Consider the following 17,933-nt stretch of genomic DNA (forward strand, 5'->3'; position numbering starts at 1 on the left):
GCACAGATAGACTCGAGGAGGATTTTGTATGTATAATTTGCTTTATTGTCACACTATATGGAGAGTGGGCTTAGTATTTAACGTGCTTACATGGATGGACAACTTATTGGGTAAAGTAGAAAACAAAAACGTTAATTATTTCTTAATTAATGTGTCTTTTTTTGACAACTCATGCTCCGCTCTTGTTGGTTTGACCGTGAATTAAAATGCAAAGAAATGCCATCCGGATTCCCGAGGATCTCAGCAGTGCGTGTGGGGCATGGCGTGCGGTCGGGCCATCTCGCAACCGGGCGGCGGCGTGAAGACATTGGGGTCGCTGATGCCAAGCTGCAGGTTGAAGAAACGTGTGGACGTGGTGACGCTGCTGTTTTTGATGTACGTCTCCTGAACCGGATAGCAGTCGCGCAGCGTGTACACGCCTACCCAGGTCTCATCTGAAACACACGCACGTGCACACACGTAAAAAGTATGCTATTTTCTAAGAAACAAACTTTTCCATTTAGAAATATAATACCATAATGTGTCAAATGTTCTTGCCATGTTTTTTATGTTTGATACTACTCCAAAAAAAAAGTATGCCATCTTGTCATGTTAAACATTAGTTCCGCGTGAAACTCGCAAGCATGTGTCCACATTTAAGCTTTTTGATAATGCTGAGAAAAGGCGCGGTAGACGTTGGCCTCACGTTTGCGGGCGGGCTTCCTGTCGGACCACTCCTGCACCTCCATGTTGTCGCCGGGACCTCCAATAATATACTGGTCCTCAAAAGTGGAATTGTCAGGAATGTCAAAGGGGTCCCAGGCCTCGGTCAGCTGCACCTTAGCGCAATCGCCCGTCTTTTGGTCAATCTGAAACATCAGGCTGCTCTCGTACAAGTAGATCAACTCAAAGTACCTGCAATGACACGACGACAAACACTTTTTTGTCCGTCGCCACTCTGCACGACTATCGTTCATAAAAACAAACAGTCATGACATCGTTCAAGAGTTTGCAAAGTTTTTGTTGTAACTTTGCACCAATTGAGTGGAAGTCGTGCTGCTCGCAGTACTCGTGGCATGCATGCCTTTGCCACCTGGGGGCAGTATAATACAGACACACGATGTAGAGTTCACCCCTGTCCCCGTTTTAGGGGATTCAAATTTATATTTCTTTTTTTTTTTGTGCATTTCAATGGGTGTCAACTATACGCAGATTTTCACAATTGACTATTTAATTGAATCGAACTCTCTATAGGCAAACCTCCGTGGTTGTAGTAAATGCGCAAAACATTATTTTTCCTCATTTTGTGTTCCTTTTTCCAAGAATTTTCCACTCCGTCAAACCGCACCTTTAACAAATTCAAGTGGAAATCATACACTTTGCAGCAAATAATAGTGGCTCCATTAGCATAAGCAGCTTGCAAATGAGGCCCAACGCAGGGGTAAACATTCAACATGCTTGGGTTGCAAAAATACTTGTCGGGTGTCAGGAGAAATAAAACTTCCAAGAAGGGGGTGGGTGGGGTGAAAAGGAATACTTCTTTTGAATAGTGTCATCGTCATCTTATTTTTTGGAAGAAACCCCCCCAAAGTCTTTGGTAAACAATCTAAAGTCAAACTGGCACAAAGTCAAGCAAGTTGAGTCTTGCCACATAGCTGCTGCAGAAAACCACAAATGCATCAAAATAATGCTACGCAAATCCTCTCTGGGATTAAATGCTTTTCCAAGAACTGGCCAAAAATGCTGACTCAGTTGTTCTTCCGATAAACCTTTTAGTATGTGTTCGTGCGTTTCACCTCTGACACGGCGTGTGCTTCTTGTGCTGCTGCAGCACCCTCAGTCTGTGGTTCTGTCCGTCGTAGGACACCGCGGCCCGGCTGTTCCTGCCCGTGCCGTGGTCGTACACGACCCATCTCCCCTCCCACTGTAGTGGAGCCTGGCAGGGCGATGTTCCGGTCGCCAACACCTCAACCTCCGCCTGCTGGAGATGCATCAAGCCCAGCAGCAGCAGAAGCTGGACCATTAACTGCTGCATCGTGTTGTCCCTTTTTGCTGCTGATCGTAAATGGACAGCAAGATAGTCGGTTACGAAAATATATGCAAAACACTGCTTCCGGTTAGGATTCCAATTTAAAAGCTCAGGTGGCGGCCGATAATTGATGAAACTAGCGACTTAGAAAACATACTCTTCTTCCTTCCTTTCTCTTTCTTCTGTTGTATTGCCTTTCTGTGCATATGATAACATAGTTAGATGTCTATTACATTTTGTAACTTGATGCTTCATTTAAAAAAAAAAAATCTGTTTACCAAAAATAAGCAATGACGTCAGAGCCACGCCTCCGAGGGCCCGCCCCAACATGGCGACCAAATAACGAGGCGAGCAGCCAGTTGTACAAAACGGACAGAAACGACGTGATAATGGAGAGTTGGAATTTAGAATTAAGTTCCAGTGACGACGAGGCGCCCGAGGAGGTCACTTTTAAGGACTCCAAGGCCCAGGCGCTGCGGAGCGTGAGTCAGGCTCTGGAAAGTGCCAGAAGGTAGGCTAACTGGTAGCATGCTAGCCAACCAAGCTAAGCATGATTAAAACATTTCTCCCGTTGGAAACACGCGTGCTTCCAGGGAGAAGGAGCTGCTGAAGGAGAAGAGGAAGAAGAGGCAGGAACTGTTCCAGGAGCAGAAGGTGGCTCGCATTTCATGAAGATTACGTTATTTTTTTACGTTTGCATTCTAAATCATTCTCCTTTAACTTACTAGAAGAGAAAACCTCTTTCTGACACACTTCTGGAGGAAATCGACTCGTCCCAGTAAGTTTTCTCCACTTGTTTATCTTTCCTCACAATTTCCGATGATAATCTTCTTTTTCTAACAGAAGGCAGAGCCAACAAGAAGCTGAAGCGACTCATCAAGATGAAGATGAGACGGAAGAGACAAAGAAGCAAAAACTGAAACATTCCAAAAAGTATGAGGAAAAAATAAAGTGCAAAAGTTATTTGCACGACCACCCTCTGGATACCCGAATGCACAAAAGGTGCCAAAACGGTTAGACACAACAATTGCGTGTTTACTTTTCAGGCTGATGGGGAACTACAAAGTAATGACGGTAAAGCCTCAAACGTCTTTTCACCAGAAAGCTGCCGAGGATTTCCTCCACATGCGGTATTACAAAATGGGAAGTCATCGAGGCACAAGTAAGCCAAGTGTCATTTCCACACAGGCTCCACTTTGAGTGGTGCCAAAAAGTGGCATGCCTAAACAAATAGAATTTAGAAAAATCAAACTATGCTTTCCTTTGTTTTGTCTTCCTGTCAGACAACGAGCTGCTGTCCCTTCAAAATAAGACTGGAAAGAGGAAAGGCGCTGCCTTTTCCTTTGTCAACAGCCAATGGGGTGAGGAACAAGGGGAGGTGGTTTCCCAAGACTTGTGCTGATGCTTTTTTTTTGCTTTAGCTCCTGAGAAAAAAAGCAAGGCGGAGAAGCTGAAGCGGCGCTGGATTCAAAAGCGGGTTTCCTCCAGCTGATTGGATGTCCGCAACAAGTCCATGCACCCTTGCCGTGACGATACGCCAAGCACTGCGCCCAATCGAGTCAATCCAGAGACTATTTTCTTTTTGCCTGTAGAGAAGAGTGTTCTTTTGGGTGGTGCCACAGCAATGTGTTCTGCCCATGTATGATGGGTTCAAGTGGCGGACGGCTAGAAATTGCAGGCAATCCGTTACGCGATCGTCAAGACAACCTTTTAGTTATGGAATTAAAATTGTTTTTCTGCCATCACGCTTGTTTCTATTTGGCTCGTGGCGGCGTCCAATCCCCACTGCCTTTGAATGAGGCAACTGGTAGAAACCACGGACTGACTGACATTGCAGACTTAAATAAAAAAATTCAGAAAAAACAATGTTTACTTAGTGTTGGCGCTATTGATATATTTTTCTTCTTCTCTATATGTGCATGCTCAAATTCACACAACGTGGCAATATAGGCCAAAATGTTGAAATCTATTAACCTATATAAAGGTTTGATGGCACTTGAACAATTAGATCATTCCGGAAAACCAGTTAGATGCTATTGATGCCATCGTTGTGCATTAGACGAGCGAGTGGGAGTTGGCGCCATGTCGTACCTTCAATGCGGAAGCGGAATCTGCTTTGAGAAGTCTTCGGAATGTGGGCCCAAAAAGCTGAGATGCGACTCAAATGGCAGATGTGAGGCGGACGTGCTCCCGCCAATCAACCACGGCGCTGCGTGCACACCTACGTTTGCGTTCTTATCGAGTGGTCACATGTACACGGGCTGGCTTCTTTTATTAGCATCACAAGTGGCTGTAAAGTCAATGCAAGTAACAAGAATCAGAATAATCATTTCATTCATCATAGTCATTTGAACGGTGGCGTCTGCACCTCGTAAACCTGCACCAACTAAGAGCCAGAACCCAAGAGCCCCCCACCCCTCCTTGACGCCAGCACTAAATGAACATAAAAAAAAAAAAAAATACAGAAAAGGGAGTGGGGGGGGTGCTGGGCTCACTGTTTCTCGGCGAGGGGTGGGGGGGGCAATTAAGATGGCTACACTGGGCCAATGTCACGCCATCAGTCAGTCGGGGGTCAGGGGGCTGGTTTCTATTTACCACATAAAGGGAGGTGGTGTATGTGTGTGTGTACACAGTGGTGTGCAAAAATTTTGTCCCACCGCTTTTTCCATGGCATAGCGCTTCCATATTTCTTTCGAATATCAAAAATTCCCAAGTGATTTAAAAGAAAGGCTTGGAATTGCCTATTGATGCCACAAAGGTGGCAAAGCATGGAGTGAGAACCCCCGCAGTCGCACTTGGCTGTTTGCGATTTAATTTGCAGATTGGCTCGGGAACACCGCCACTATTATTTGCACAAAGTTTCTGGGAGGTTGAGGCATTTCGTTCGACTAAAAAATGTTTGTCCGCCATCTTGCAGCATCAAAGAACTACGACGGAATGAGTTGCCGAGTTTCAATTAGATAAAAGCGGCGTTTTGCTGCCGTCTTGTCAAGTTGAGGCGCTCCAAATAGTACTTTGGTACAATTTTGTGGTGGCAAGAAATAGTGAGGCACAGAATTCCACCTGAACAAGTGCCATCTTGCTTTAGAGGAACCACCTTGGAGCAAGTTGCGGCGTTTCTGTTAACTAAAAAGAGAAATTTTAGCACCGCTGTGGCGAATTTCTCAAAACACTTTTCTTTCCAAAGCGGCCAGTGGTAAAATCGGTGGACAAAGACTTTTGCTCACTACTGTGTGAGTGGCTAGTGCAGGTAATTGTCCACAGAGGCAAAGGCGCAGGAGCCGCTGCCCGATCGCGCCATGATGGCGAGGCACTGGGCGGCCTGGCCCACCGCCTGGGCCAGTGGGGGCTGCTTGGGCAGGTTGTGCGTCTCTGGGGAGGCGAGCAGACACGAGCGGCAGATGTGCATCATAATCAGGTCCCGCCTGGGCGGGCCGTTGCCGCGTCGACGCCACCTACCGAGTATTGCGCTGTTGAGCGTGGAGCACACGGGCTCCCTCTGGATGGCGTCCAGCTGGTAACCCACCGGGCTGCTCCAGGGGTCTGAGTAGGCCAACAGGCTGAAGGCGTCCTGAAGGCACACGCCAAAGTATCAGCTCCGACGTTATCGGCAAGTCGGTTTTGCCCAAGCTGCGATTGGCTTGACCATGGTGGTCATGGGCGGCCATACTTTCGCCTTTCTCCCACCTTCAGCATCTTCTTGTTGGCCGAGTTCTTGCCGCACTCCCTCCTGAGATGCTCGCTCATGCTCTGCAGGTCTCGGCCAAAGTGGATCATCCTCTCGATGGCCGCCTGGCTGCCGCCGCACAGCTGTCGCTTTGCCTGAGCAGACTCCACCTCTGCGCGCGACCGCACGTGTTACTCGTAGGCACACGCACGCACGAATAAACACACGTACCCATGTCGGCGTCACAGTCGTCAGGCTCGCTGAGGTGTTTGGAGGAACCGTTCAGGAAGCCGTTGGAGGACGACTCCGTCACCCCGTTGGTGAAGTGCTCGACCTCCATCTCCACGTCGCTGATGCACACGCACACGTCTCAAACGAGTGCAAAGTGCACACGCCGCACGCAGACGCGACAAGCACCTGGTTGCGGCCGTCTGGCCGCGGTTTCCGTTCAAGCTGACATCTGACCCCGGTGGGCAGGGCTTATGACCGTGAGGGGCGGAGCCGTGGCTCTTATTGGACGTCACGCCGTTGCAGCAGTTGTCAGCACCTGCAAGTGCAGGGAGGCAGGTGCCTTTTTCAAAACAGCCAACTCGACAAAATAGCGTTCAGGCACACGTCACGTCAATGCGACAAGGGTGCTTTCCCCCCCACCGACCTTGGAATGTTTCACCCCCACCCAATCAAGTTCTAAATGGTGCAGTCCAGCCAGATTTTGTTTGGCGTCGCTGCAGCAGTTCGAAAAGCTCCAACTAGGTGGCAGTCATAAAGCCGGCGGCTGGGGCGCGGCGGCGTACCTGCCAGGTAGGACGACTGCGAGCTGCTGGCTTTGTGAGCGGGGCTGCCAAAGGGCCGGGGGGAGCTGGGGTAACTGTCCTGAGATTTGGGGCTGCGACCCCCCAGACAGCGCACCTCGCTGTCCGTCCCATTCACCATCTCGATGAACTGTCTCACCCTGAACGCACACGCAGCAAACGCAGCCGTCAGAGTACTGCCGCATTTCAAATGGCGTGGTGGTGGAGATAGAGTACTTGAGCATGAAGAGCAAGTCCGGGTTCCTCTCCAGGAGGGTCGGGTAAAGCTGCTGAGTAGTCTCGATGGCCTCGCCCATCCTGCCGGACAGCACCAGCTTCTGGATCTCTGCAAAGTGCCCGCAAGAATCGCACCTTTTGACAATCCGGCATTCAATTGGCGGCATGGGAGTCGGCGAGCGAGAGCGGTGATGGACTCACTCTGCCGATTCTTGATGGAGGCCAGCTCCTCGTGCACAGCCTGGTCGGTGGTCTTGGCGAAGGCCTCGGCAGTGGCGCAGTAGCTGTGGTGCACCAGGTAGGACGCCACCATCCTGCAGGCGAGACGCCACACCGTCAAACAAGCGCTACCGCTGCTCAACAGTTGACCGCATCTGCTCATTGGATTTGTTTTTTGACAACCATCAAACCAGAGGTTCTGCTGTCAGACACTGCCCATTTCTTGACATTGAGAATGAGAACAGAAAAGACGCTGTTCTATAAAGTGTGGAGGAGGGTTGGACTGCGTCACATTTGGAGACAGCAACACGACTTCCTGCTTTTAATCCGGTGAGGAGACGAAACAACGGCAGGCTCGATGAGTGTGGATTAAATCCAGGCAGGGTGAGTAATCATAGCGACGCAAACATTTAATCCCATCAGGACCATGAGTGAGACAAACGCACACACGCGCGCACACACACGAGGCAAAACAGGGACAAGTGCCGCCCGGAAACTGTCGATAAGCGATGGGCACAGATGGGGAAACGAAGGCGAGCGTTTCAAGGTGGAGGCTCGGAGGCTCTTACTTCTGGATCATGGACTGCCACTCGCCCTCACGCTCGCCGACGGGGAAGCGGTCGATCTGCGCCTGGATCTTGGTCCTCCACTCGCGCATGTAGTCCTCGATGTCAAAGACAAACGGATGCTGGCCAAAGTTGGCGTCCACCACCTCGCCGGGCGTCTGCAGGCCCACCGTCGGGTACAAGTTGGGCTGCGGGAGCAAACGCCCCAGTGCCACTCAGACTTCCACCGCAATGAACTGCTGATGCTTATGGACAAGCCGACGGGAGTACTTACTGGAAGGTCTGTGAAGGCGATGCCTGCACGGGAACAAAGAGAGAGTCAGCTTGAGAAATATGTCAGCAAACTTACTTTAAAAACAAAACAAAAAAACTGCATGCGGCTGACCGAGGCTATGTCCGTTCTTGGTGTAGAAGCAGGTGTTGTTGATGAGGTTGACGCAGCAGCCGATCACGTCGCCCGTGGTGAAGGTGGGCCCGTACGGCTGCCCGGTGCCAGACGAGCAAAAGGAGTGGCCGTCATCACCATGGTAACCGTAAGAGTGCTTATCCCAACCTGGCGGACAAAGTGCAGCAGAGTCTCATTATCTTTTGGTTTAAAGGGCGGGCCTGCCTCACTCCACCTCCAACCTAGAAGTTTTCAAGTCGTGTTGTCCATGAGTAGAGGCAAAGCACAACTTTTGCGGTTCATCCAACACCGTAATGAGGAGTTTGCACCGCCCCGAGGAGAACCAGTTTGTGACGCTCAAATGTAGGTTAGGAATCCGAGGGAAGAGCAACACGCCCAAGAGAGCCGCCCTCGGAAAGCTCCTCAAAGCATTCTCGGCGTTGTGCTCCGACTACGTGAGACGTTTTGTGGCGGCTGAACTTAAGCTAACGAGGGGGTCCCACCAAAAGCTTCATCGTCTTACCAGGCAGCCGGTTCATGTTGACGCCCTGCGCAGAGAGGCCGATGCCCATGTACCTGAGAGCACACACACGCATACACACATTGTGATTTGCGGCAGTCGTACGCTGAGGTGACGTGGCGAGCGTGAGTGCAAACAAAGCGTATGCATTTTCTCTTTTCGTACCCGTCTCGCCCTTTGCTGATGATCTTGACCTCAAAGTAGTAGACGCCGCACGCTGCCGGGATGGGGTGCGTGGCCCGCACCGACGCCGCGTCCTTCGGGGTCTTGCCGTGCCCTTGGGGAAACACGACAAAAGCGTGAGAAGGCGCGTTCGCGACTGTCTGGGCTGTATTCCCTTAAGCACAGTGCTTCTCACAAAGTTAGACGGTGGAGACACGAGTTGAACTCAACAATACAATGACCTCGAACACGGAAGCGTGTGAAATCACTGAAAAACTTGTGACATTGCGGAAAAGCTATCTATTGATCAAAGATGGATGAATCAGAGGAGACAACAGGACATAGTCGCTATTCGCATTTGTCCAATATTAATCACGGAGCGCATTGTAAACAGGATCGCCATACCACTGGTCAGTTGGCGCAAGGCCTGGTCACCACTTGCTAATCACGCATTTGCGGCGAATCACAGAATCTTGAGATTTCATGTTGTGTTGGTTTGATTGTATTGCATTGGCACGTATTCAGTTTAGGTGTGTGCTGCTGTGTGCTTTTGCTAACAGTGACACTCTGACAGCCATGTGTTTGTGGTCTGATGGAAATCAGAGCAAGCAGTTCAACCTGGATTGTTCATTTTTCCTTACACTGTCTAAAACCTTATTTTAAAAAAACTATCACTTTTATTAAAAAAAGAAACACAATCTAAAATTCGACTCTCCCTACATATACATATATAGGAATAGGACTTTATTTATATAGCACTTTCACAACATATTTTGTTGTAATACAGAAAATGGATGGATGGATAACATTTCAATATAGAAGCTGGTGTAAAACAACAGATTTTTGTTGGTGGTGTACCTTGAGATTTTTTTCCAATTAAAGGTGTGCCGTGGATGAAAAAGGATTGGGGAAACACTGGCTTAAACGGATGCATATGTAAACGCAGGCCTAATTGTGGCCACATGAGATGACACGCGGACATAAAGGTTTATGGTTGACCTTCCTTTCTTCAGGAAGCTTCGAGAAAGCGTTTCACGATTCTTTATTCTGAATGCATTTCCTGCTACAGTTAGCCCCTCATGCTACCCAATTAGCCCAACAAGGGGAAAAGTGCAGCGTTAGGTTTTGGACTTAAAAGCTTTGTCTCACGGAAAGACAGACTATTATTTCCCCCAACGGCTTGTAAACGGTTGAGTGGAGTGTTTATGTTCCCCCCCTGCGCTTGAGGAGCGAACCAGCTCGTGAGTGACTGAGAAAAGCAAGCAGCAAGATGTCCTCTCGGGCTAAGCTAGCCTAGCCACTTTGTTTTTAGCCTCATCGTCTCGACGGCCGGGGATCTGGCTTTCATCATCCCGAGCGGGTTTCCGACAGCCGGCCAGACGGCCGACGAGGAGACCTTACCTTTGTAATGCACGCGAAGGTTGTTCTGCGACAGCCCGATGTAGCTGAACTTGTCCTTGGGGCTCCAGGAGCGAGGCAGCGGCGTCTCGCTCTCGTTAACGGCGGGGTAGAGGCGTCGCAGCCGCTGGCTGAGCTCCTTCTCTTGCTCGTTGAGCGTCGAGTCTCCGTGGACCACCACCGACATGAGGAAGCCGCAGCCTGACGGCTGCCCCGACATGCTGGCTGCTGCGCTCGAGTGGCTTGTCAGTGACAAGCTCAAGCCGCCGCTGTCCGTCAGTGTCGAGTTGAGTAAGACGCGGCCGAGCTCAAACTGGCTAACGGGCTAAAGTGGCCCACAAGCAGCCGCTGCTCGGCTGCGCTTTAGCGCTTTAGCCGAGCGGCTAGCGCCCTTAGCTCGACCGCCGCCACCGAAAAGGCAAAGCGAGCGTTGCAAAGGTGGACACGGGCCGAATTCAAAGCAGACAAGACGGAAACACGACGTCGCCGGGTCAAGTTTGACCTGTCACGCTGGTGGTCGGCCGGGGCGATAAGCGATTGAAATAGCAAACAAGAGATCAACAGTATCGGAAGGCTCCGTCGAGCGATGCCAGCAGAAAAGTCTCCAATCAGTGAGCTCGCACAGCACAGATCTTTTGTTTGTTGTTGGAGCCCGATCCGCGCTTGTGATTGGCCGACGCAGCCTGAGCCTCGCTCGTCATTGGTTAACAGATGATCCGCTCACTTCCGGGGTTGGCAAACCAGGTAAACACAAAAGTCAAGCACACTCACGCGCGTATAAACACAACACACATGAAACTAACTCATTCGTCATGATCTCAGTCGTCATGTTCTTTATGACATCATAAGTGAAAAACCCGAACCGCGGCGTGACACTCTTTTTGTTTTAAGAAGCTCTTCATTCTCACCACTTGAGTTTTCTGCCCCAAGCAACTGGAACACCAACGGGCTAGCTGACATGTTGCACAGAAACATTTTATTAACACGGATTCAAGTTACACAAATACTACATTGATGCATGTCAAACAAATGCCATGCAAGCAAAAGGCAACCGAGTAAAGTAAAGCTTGACCAAGTTTGGATCAACAGTCATTGGACAAAAGCAGCAGATTTTTAGGCACTCTTGAACTTGGACAGTTAATACTAGTCATCCCGTCGTAGAAAAACCACATGATCGCTCACTGATTGTAATTGAAGTATAAAACAAAGTGCATTGGGGTTTTCCCCCCAGTTCATTAAGGTGCGTGAATATTTGTTAAGCGTTTGTAGTTGCTGATTTCACTGAAGCACGAGATAATTGGAACAAATGAAAAAGTTATAAAAGATTTCAAAAGTACAGCATAATATAAACAAAATCCAACCAGCAGAATGAGACTTGAAAAAAATTACATTGGAGCAATTTTCAGCTACATGTCAAATTCAAGTTGCCTGGCACCCTTTTTACTGGGCATTTCACATTCCTTCAATCTTCATTCCATTTGATACACGAGTCAGGTGTTTTCATTTTGTGGTGAATGGCCACTAAACCGAGCAAACAACAAGCTCCCAGACTAAATTGTGGTCATCTGATCAAGCAATCTTTTTCAGCTTCGTGAGACGTTTTGAGGGTTCCGCTCATGATAAATGTGACTACCACATTTCACATCATTAAATCAAAGTGAACTTGGGGGTATTGAACAATTTAGCGACATGTGGGTGTGGTCAACACGACCTTTGGCTGCTTGGAAGGAAAACAGCAGAATGGCTGTCTTGACATGGCTTCTTCAGACTTTTATTTTTGGCGAGTCTACCCTGAATAAACACCTCTCTACCAAATTTACCATCCCAAAGTAGTGGAGCAACACATTGTTTTGTGTCTGTGATTAAGGGCTATATAAATAAACTTGGCTTGACCCAGATAAATTGACGATCGCTCCTAACTCGAAAAACTCAAATTGTGACGGCAACTCAAGGCAACCGCTGTACAAGCAAAATGAGTTGGGAGCTTGGTCACGGAACAAATTCAACTCGTAAGTCACAACTGTCCGGCGGCGAATCAGTGGCGTCTCAGAAGTTTGGCGAAGAACCCGGGAGCTTTTCCACCGCTTTCTTCAGCGGTGTTCTTGGCTCCGTCCCCTGCCGTGAGATCCAGTTCCGCCCCCAGCTGGTCCAGCTCCGCCTGGTCCAGCAGCTCAAAGTCGTCAACCTCGCTGTCCGACTCCTCGGCCACCTTGGGGAGTCTGAAGCCCTCAGCTGTCTCCTGGATGGCGGCCACAATAGAGGCCCGCATCACGGTCTGGACCAGATCTAGGCCGGCGCCGTCATCGGGAGGCGGAACGGTGCGCTTGTTCCCGATTGGCAGAGGAAGGCCGAAGTCTTCTTCTTCGTCATCCTCGCCATTGGTGGTAGTGCCATTGTCCACAGAGGGGAAGTCATGGAGACCCCCAGAGAACACCTCCTCTCTGTCCAGGTCTGGAGGGGGCATCAAAGGTCAAAGTGTGATGGCGCTTGATGAGATCATCATCATAAATTCGTCCGGCCCACCAAGCAGTTATGTGAGGCTTGGAAAACGTATGTTTTTTTTTTTTTAATTTGCATTTTGAAAGAACTGAAAAGTTCCTTCATTTATTCTACTGACGTGAAGCTCAAAAGTCACCTTCAGAGTTCTCCGTCTGCGGCGTGTTCTCCTCCGACAGGTTCAAGTTGTCCGTCCAAGTCACGTCCGACACCGACGTGTCCGACACCGACAGTTCCTTACATGCCGCCGAATCCAGCTGGCGAGCACGGAACAAAATGGAACGTTGCATCATTTCATGCAAATAACACATTGGCTCAAATCAGCAGCTCTTCAATTCATGATGTTCATCAAAGAAAATAGATATCGCTATGGAAAGCTTTCTAAAGACAAGATGGCAATTATGGCAGGCACATATTCTTTATCTTCTGCAAGAAACAAGAGCAGTGGCAACTCAGCAACAGGAGCAGCTCGATGAATTGAATTGAATTCTTCGATTATGATGCAAAGGCTTCCATTCTTGACAATGTGGCGCCAACTATCGGACGACGTGCCCACCTTGGCAAACATGGACGAGCGCTCCGACTCCACAGACTCCTCAATCCGAGCCTTGAGGATTCTTCTCTCTGTGGTACGGCACAAGACCACAACAGTGTGAACACCAGAAGGAACAGCACAATGTCCATTGAACTGAAGCACACGCTAGCTAACTAGCATGCATGCTATTTGTTTTAAACGCGGCGTCGTTACCGTGATCCTCTTTTATCTTTTGCAGCAATGTCGCCAAGCCAAAGTGCAGTTTTTGCAGAAGCGGCTTCAGCCACGAGGACGCCTCTGGAGACGACAGCACCGGCCACAGGAACGCCCACAACACTGAAACACAGCATGTAAGGGTGACCCGTATGAGGGCAACATGCTGACTGACCCTAGTGGCAAAGGAATGGAATTGAAGCGTGACATCATGATGCAGCGTTTTCGGCCTCTGTCTCATTATAAGATTCTTTTTTTAAATAAAGAACAAAGCACGCTCCATTGTAATTGTTTTGGGGGCACTCACCAAGAAGGTAGGAGATGACGATCCCAGGAATGTAGCGTCCGAGGACAGCAAAGAAAGTGCAGAAGCTGCACACCAGCAAACAGAACTGCAGAAGGAGACCAAGAACCTGTAGTCATCGTCATCATAGCGGTCGGTCATCAAGACACCTCACCTTGCCGGGGTTCTGCTGCTTGAAGGCCGATGCCTCCCGCAGGAGCAGCCGCAGAGAGTCACTCAGGTGCAGTTCTGAGCCCGACTTCTGGGCCGAGTCCGGCTCCATCGTCTCCCAGCTGAAAGAGAAGCCACGGCACGGTCGTCAAGTCTTGAGTTGACATGAAAAGTCGGTGTATTTCCCAAGCGTGAAAGATTTTCACATTTTGAAATGATCACACGGAACCTTGCTAATTTGACTCATTTGGACTCGAATGGAATCAAGCGATTCTTTCCGGTCCACCCTCGGTCAGAGCCGCGACACAAATTGGCGATACGACGCGAAATAGAAAATAGAGACATTTTACGACAATTAAGAACACGCAATCAACGTAAGCCACAACACGATATTCGCCCAACCCATTTTGCCAGCAGTACGAATGGCCGGCCTCATGCTATAAGCATTTGCCACGATACACTGAAACATCAGTATAACTCACAAAACAACATCATGACAATATTTTAGTAAGTCTCCGGTTACCTCTGTTCCGCACCACAATCTCGAGGTGACACTCTGGCGACAGGTCCAAAGCAAAGGAAAAAAATTCAAAATCCAATAGCAAACTCCCAGCGTTGGGTTGTCGCGACTGTGGCGCTCGGTGGGGACACCTGTTTACGCTGAACGGAGTCCGGCTCGCCTATTTGAAGGCTGGCACGCTAAAAATAACAAGAGTCACGCTGCTCGGTGACGAAGGCCGACAGCGGGACGGCACGACCCTGCCCCGCCTTTAGTTTCCCCACAAAAACTTTCACGCACACGTCAGAATAAGACACGAGTACAGACACGTATTTCTACAAACACACACACGCCGGTAACACGAGCGTCTGTCTTTCATAAATTTGAAACCGTTAATTGAATCCCTATCATTGGTGTTGACTGACAGCTCCTTAATTTTTTTTAAACATCACATTCACATGGATGAAATTGTTTGCTCGCCAGCTCTCGTCCAATCAGAGAGCTCGCCGAGGAACACACCCGCTCCCTGGCCGCCCGCCCGATTGGTTGGACCTGTGTCGCAGACGTTGCAGATGTGAGGAAACAGCTGAGTCACACGCGGACACGCAAGTTTCACAAGTGTTGGGACACTCGAGCTTTTGTTGTGGGGACACTCGGCGCATCTTTCCTCGAAGACAGTGACATCGAGCTCTGGTCGCATGATGTTTGTACCCTCCGTCACTACTCGCGGGTGGATTCACGTGTTGCCAGAGCAACGTGCCTTGATTGACAGCTACGAGAAGGTCGCATGATGTTTGTACACTTGTGCGGTGCATACACACAAATTCTCACACGCACAGACTCACACATGTAGATTCAAATACGCACATTCTTACACCCCACACAATTAAGTAAGTGACATTTGCGTGTGTGTGTTTGTGTGTGTGTGTGTGTGTGAGGGCAGCAGCTGTCAGCAGCTCTAATCTCCCACAATTCTTTGCATGCGAGCACATGACGCTGGATGGACAGACACAGGTGACAAACACCAATAACATGACAACAACATGACTGACTGGCACGTGGAGGACGGATGGACGGAGTGACGCCTTGAGATACATTCTTGAGATAATCTCCTGGATTTTTCTGTATGAAATATATGTATGTAACAAAAAATAAAGAATAAACCTCCCAGTTGTATAGTTTTTGTCCTCTGTAAAGATCAACAACTAAAGAGCATCTGCATGGATGGACAGTATGCGTGTATGGCTCCATTATAGCGCCCCCAGGTGGTCGCAAGTGTGAACACCAGAACGAACAGCACAATGGCCATTGAACTGAAGCAAAAAATGTGGCCAAAACGTTAAACATATTTACGTGGTGTTTAATGGCATTACGACGATATCCTTCATTTTTATTTTTTGTGAACACATTTCTTTTGGGAATTTCTTTCGGGTGGGCTGGAAGGCCTTCATCCCCTTTCCATCCATTTTAATGGTGAAAGAACCTTTTAAGATAGCCGTCTTTGGACATTTTGAACCACACTCACATCTCGAGGCAGCAATGTACTCTGCGTTTACACGAGACCGAACCGGCACTCCAAAAGAGACTGCAACTTGGAGATAACCGTACCTTGCATGACCGTACCTGGCATCCTTTTGGATTTTTACACAAATTGTTTGCAATTGTAAAATAAAATGTTTTGGGCCGTGTGTGCGTGGTGTTTCTTACCATACGTAGCGGCTGTACCACGTGGCTCCTCCTGAAAAGAGCACAGAGCAGGAATTCAGCACCTGACTTTGGAAAGCGGCGGACTTGAGCAAAGTGATTCGATTTGGTTCGCCACCTTTGCTTCGGGAGCCGATGGCATCCTTGACGGTCACCAAGAGAACCATTAGAACCAGCAAGACGGCGACCAGGAAGTACATTCGCATCCAGATGCGAGCCAACAACCTGCACGGAGCGCATTTACATGAGTGAGATACAAGTGGAGTCGAATTCGTTTGCCACTCAAATCTCAACAACGTAAAAAAGATTTAATGCTTAATCGTGCTGCTTGTTGTGATGTGTCTGCCTCGGCCAATGGGAGCAGGACAATGATTTTTTTTCCCTTCTGTCCATGAAAGGTCTTAAACTTAAAAAAACAAAAGAAAACACAGTTTTACAATTACCGTTCCATCAATGCTAATTTCTAGTCTGTCTTTTCCAATTTGGACTTTTATAGCATTAAGCTACCAAATCGTATGGTCGGGTGAACATTTTTGTCTTGAAAAACATCTAATTTGATTCTTTCTTGTTTTAAGCAAGCACTATCAAAAGTGAACGGAGTAAATACGACATCCTCGTTAGTTATGTTTCCAATTGTTCGGATTTTCACGAATACGAGCTACGGCCCTCATATTCCATGACTTCGTGTTTACAACATTAAAAACAAGATGACATGTATTGTAGGGTAAATAACGACATTTTTGCAGGTGGCAGCACCACTAATTTGTCAATTCCTTGATTTGAGCGTGTTGACATCCGACGTGTTGACAGAATACTGAGTGACTGGGGTACAAAACATCGCATCGGGGGGGGGGGGCACAGAATGATGAAGCGTTGATGGAATGACAAAACATGACTACACAATCAAAGCCTTTTGATTACTCGAAAATCCTTGGGAAAAAAACGAAAGACCTAATTAAACTCGTGTGGAGGTTGCCGAATGTCTGCGTCATGCCACCGGCTTACCAGATGCCCGCGTTGGCTGCAGCGAACAAGGCAAAAGTTCTGCACGGTCTGCGCTTCCAATCCACCAGGCCGGACGGGAGACCCCCAGCGGACCAGCCGAAGGGTGCCTCTTCCCTGGCGGGAGGTCCCAGGGCTGCCTCCTCCGCTCCGCCGGCCGGGCTTGGTGCTACCGGGTTTGCCAGCATCGCAACTCCGCCGCGGCCACCGCCCAATCAGCCGGAATTGTCCGTTTCAGGTCCGCGTCAAGCCGGGATAATCACCACTCTACTTCCGGTGGTGGCTTTTCAAGACATACTTCACGTGTTCAGGACCGAAATTTTTTTTAAAAAGTTACTGCTCTTTTTTGCCACCCCGATTTTTTCACATTTTCAATTGGTTCCCAGTGAGCATAACTGACACTCTGACGACATTTTTTTTCCCACTTTATTTAGCAATTCTCGTACTGCATACAGGTGTTCTCCTAAATAGAAAGATATGTTAATTAGACCCTTTGTTGCTCTGTAATGAAGTTCTCCAGAAACTAATTGGACAAAATTTGACTGAGCAAGAAAAGAGCCAGCTCGAAAATTCCACCGCTGTGCTGCACAGGCCGGGCTTTTTTTTTTTTGTCACTCACACATATATACACCGTCATATGTGGGAATCAAACTCACGGTGTCGGCACACATGGCAAGCAAGTGTACCCCTACACCATCAGCCACTCCCAGGTCGGGCTTTGTTGTCCTTTGCCTTCTACATTGGATGGACTCCTCACCTACTTCCTAATGTCATCTTCCATCTTGATTTCAAATGGCTACTTTCAATGCACGTCTTGCTCAATTTTCAATTGGTGGAAATGGGATTCTTTCAAAAACAGTTCAAAACAAAGGCTCAGTTCCAATTTTTTCAAATGGAGCACTCACAAATGTGGTCAGAGGTGGGCAGGCTGGGGTATATCCGACCTGGACGTGGTCCAGGCGGGCGAGCGGACTGCTTGGGAGGGAAAGTGCCTGTTTTGAACTTGAAGCATCAAGCGGTCTCGTCAGACGGGTTTGCATCCGCTTCAGTAACGTCTACGTCAAACGCCATTGCAAA

At 48.7% G+C, this 17,933-nt stretch overlaps 4 protein-coding genes across 6 annotated transcripts; 1 reads left to right on the forward strand and 3 right to left on the reverse strand.

Annotated features, from left to right (window-relative positions):
* Positions 1–22: 22 nt before the first annotated feature.
* Positions 23–2,168, reverse strand: epdr1 (ependymin related 1). Its single transcript, XM_088397167.1, has 3 exons — positions 1,776–2,168; positions 686–894; positions 23–434 (listed from the first exon to the last, which is right to left on the reverse strand). Exons 1-3 carry the CDS (start codon positions 2,012–2,014, stop codon positions 241–243), a joined length of 642 nt encoding a protein of 213 aa, XP_088253293.1. The 5' UTR covers positions 2,015–2,168; the 3' UTR covers positions 23–240.
* Positions 2,169–2,295: 127 nt separating this feature from the next.
* nol7 (nucleolar protein 7) lies at positions 2,296–3,750 on the forward strand. Of its 2 annotated transcripts, none has more exons than XM_088397164.1 (7): positions 2,296–2,519; positions 2,602–2,662; positions 2,737–2,786; positions 2,855–2,941; positions 3,055–3,170; positions 3,292–3,369; positions 3,430–3,750. In XM_088397164.1, exons 1-7 carry the CDS (start codon positions 2,299–2,301, stop codon positions 3,498–3,500), a joined length of 684 nt encoding a protein of 227 aa, XP_088253290.1. In that variant the 5' UTR covers positions 2,296–2,298; the 3' UTR covers positions 3,501–3,750. The 2 variants fall into 2 exon arrangements, with proteins under 2 accessions (XP_088253290.1, XP_088253289.1); XM_088397163.1 differs by having other exon boundaries at positions 2,298–2,519; positions 2,852–2,941.
* A 227-nt stretch (positions 3,751–3,977) lies between these two features.
* Positions 3,978–10,650, reverse strand: ranbp9 (RAN binding protein 9). Of its 2 annotated transcripts, none has more exons than XM_088397156.1 (14): positions 9,957–10,650; positions 8,559–8,670; positions 8,397–8,449; positions 7,874–8,041; positions 7,763–7,785; positions 7,492–7,676; positions 6,905–7,017; positions 6,704–6,812; positions 6,470–6,627; positions 6,093–6,222; positions 5,907–6,025; positions 5,696–5,847; positions 5,468–5,579; positions 3,978–4,298 (listed from the first exon to the last, which is right to left on the reverse strand). In XM_088397156.1, exons 1-14 carry the CDS (start codon positions 10,171–10,173, stop codon positions 4,255–4,257), a joined length of 1,695 nt encoding a protein of 564 aa, XP_088253282.1. In that variant the 5' UTR covers positions 10,174–10,650; the 3' UTR covers positions 3,978–4,254. The 2 variants fall into 2 exon arrangements, with proteins under 2 accessions (XP_088253282.1, XP_088253281.1); XM_088397155.1 differs by lacking the exon at positions 3,978–4,298 and adding an exon at positions 4,305–5,380 and having other exon boundaries at positions 9,957–10,645.
* A 262-nt stretch (positions 10,651–10,912) lies between these two features.
* Positions 10,913–17,165, reverse strand: retreg1 (reticulophagy regulator 1). The gene is made up of 9 exons (XM_088397162.1): positions 16,860–17,165; positions 15,973–16,079; positions 15,858–15,888; positions 13,656–13,773; positions 13,505–13,589; positions 13,198–13,320; positions 13,006–13,073; positions 12,589–12,706; positions 10,913–12,404 (listed from the first exon to the last, which is right to left on the reverse strand). Exons 1-9 carry the CDS (start codon positions 17,042–17,044, stop codon positions 11,989–11,991), a joined length of 1,251 nt encoding a protein of 416 aa, XP_088253288.1. The 5' UTR covers positions 17,045–17,165; the 3' UTR covers positions 10,913–11,988.
* Between the last annotated feature and the right edge of the window lie 768 nt (positions 17,166–17,933).

This window comes from Syngnathus floridae, chromosome 14 (genome assembly GCF_059516105.1).
Source record: "Syngnathus floridae isolate MCC-2025c chromosome 14, RoL_Sflo_1.0, whole genome shotgun sequence".
Lineage (NCBI taxonomy): Eukaryota > Metazoa > Chordata > Actinopteri > Syngnathiformes > Syngnathidae > Syngnathus > Syngnathus floridae.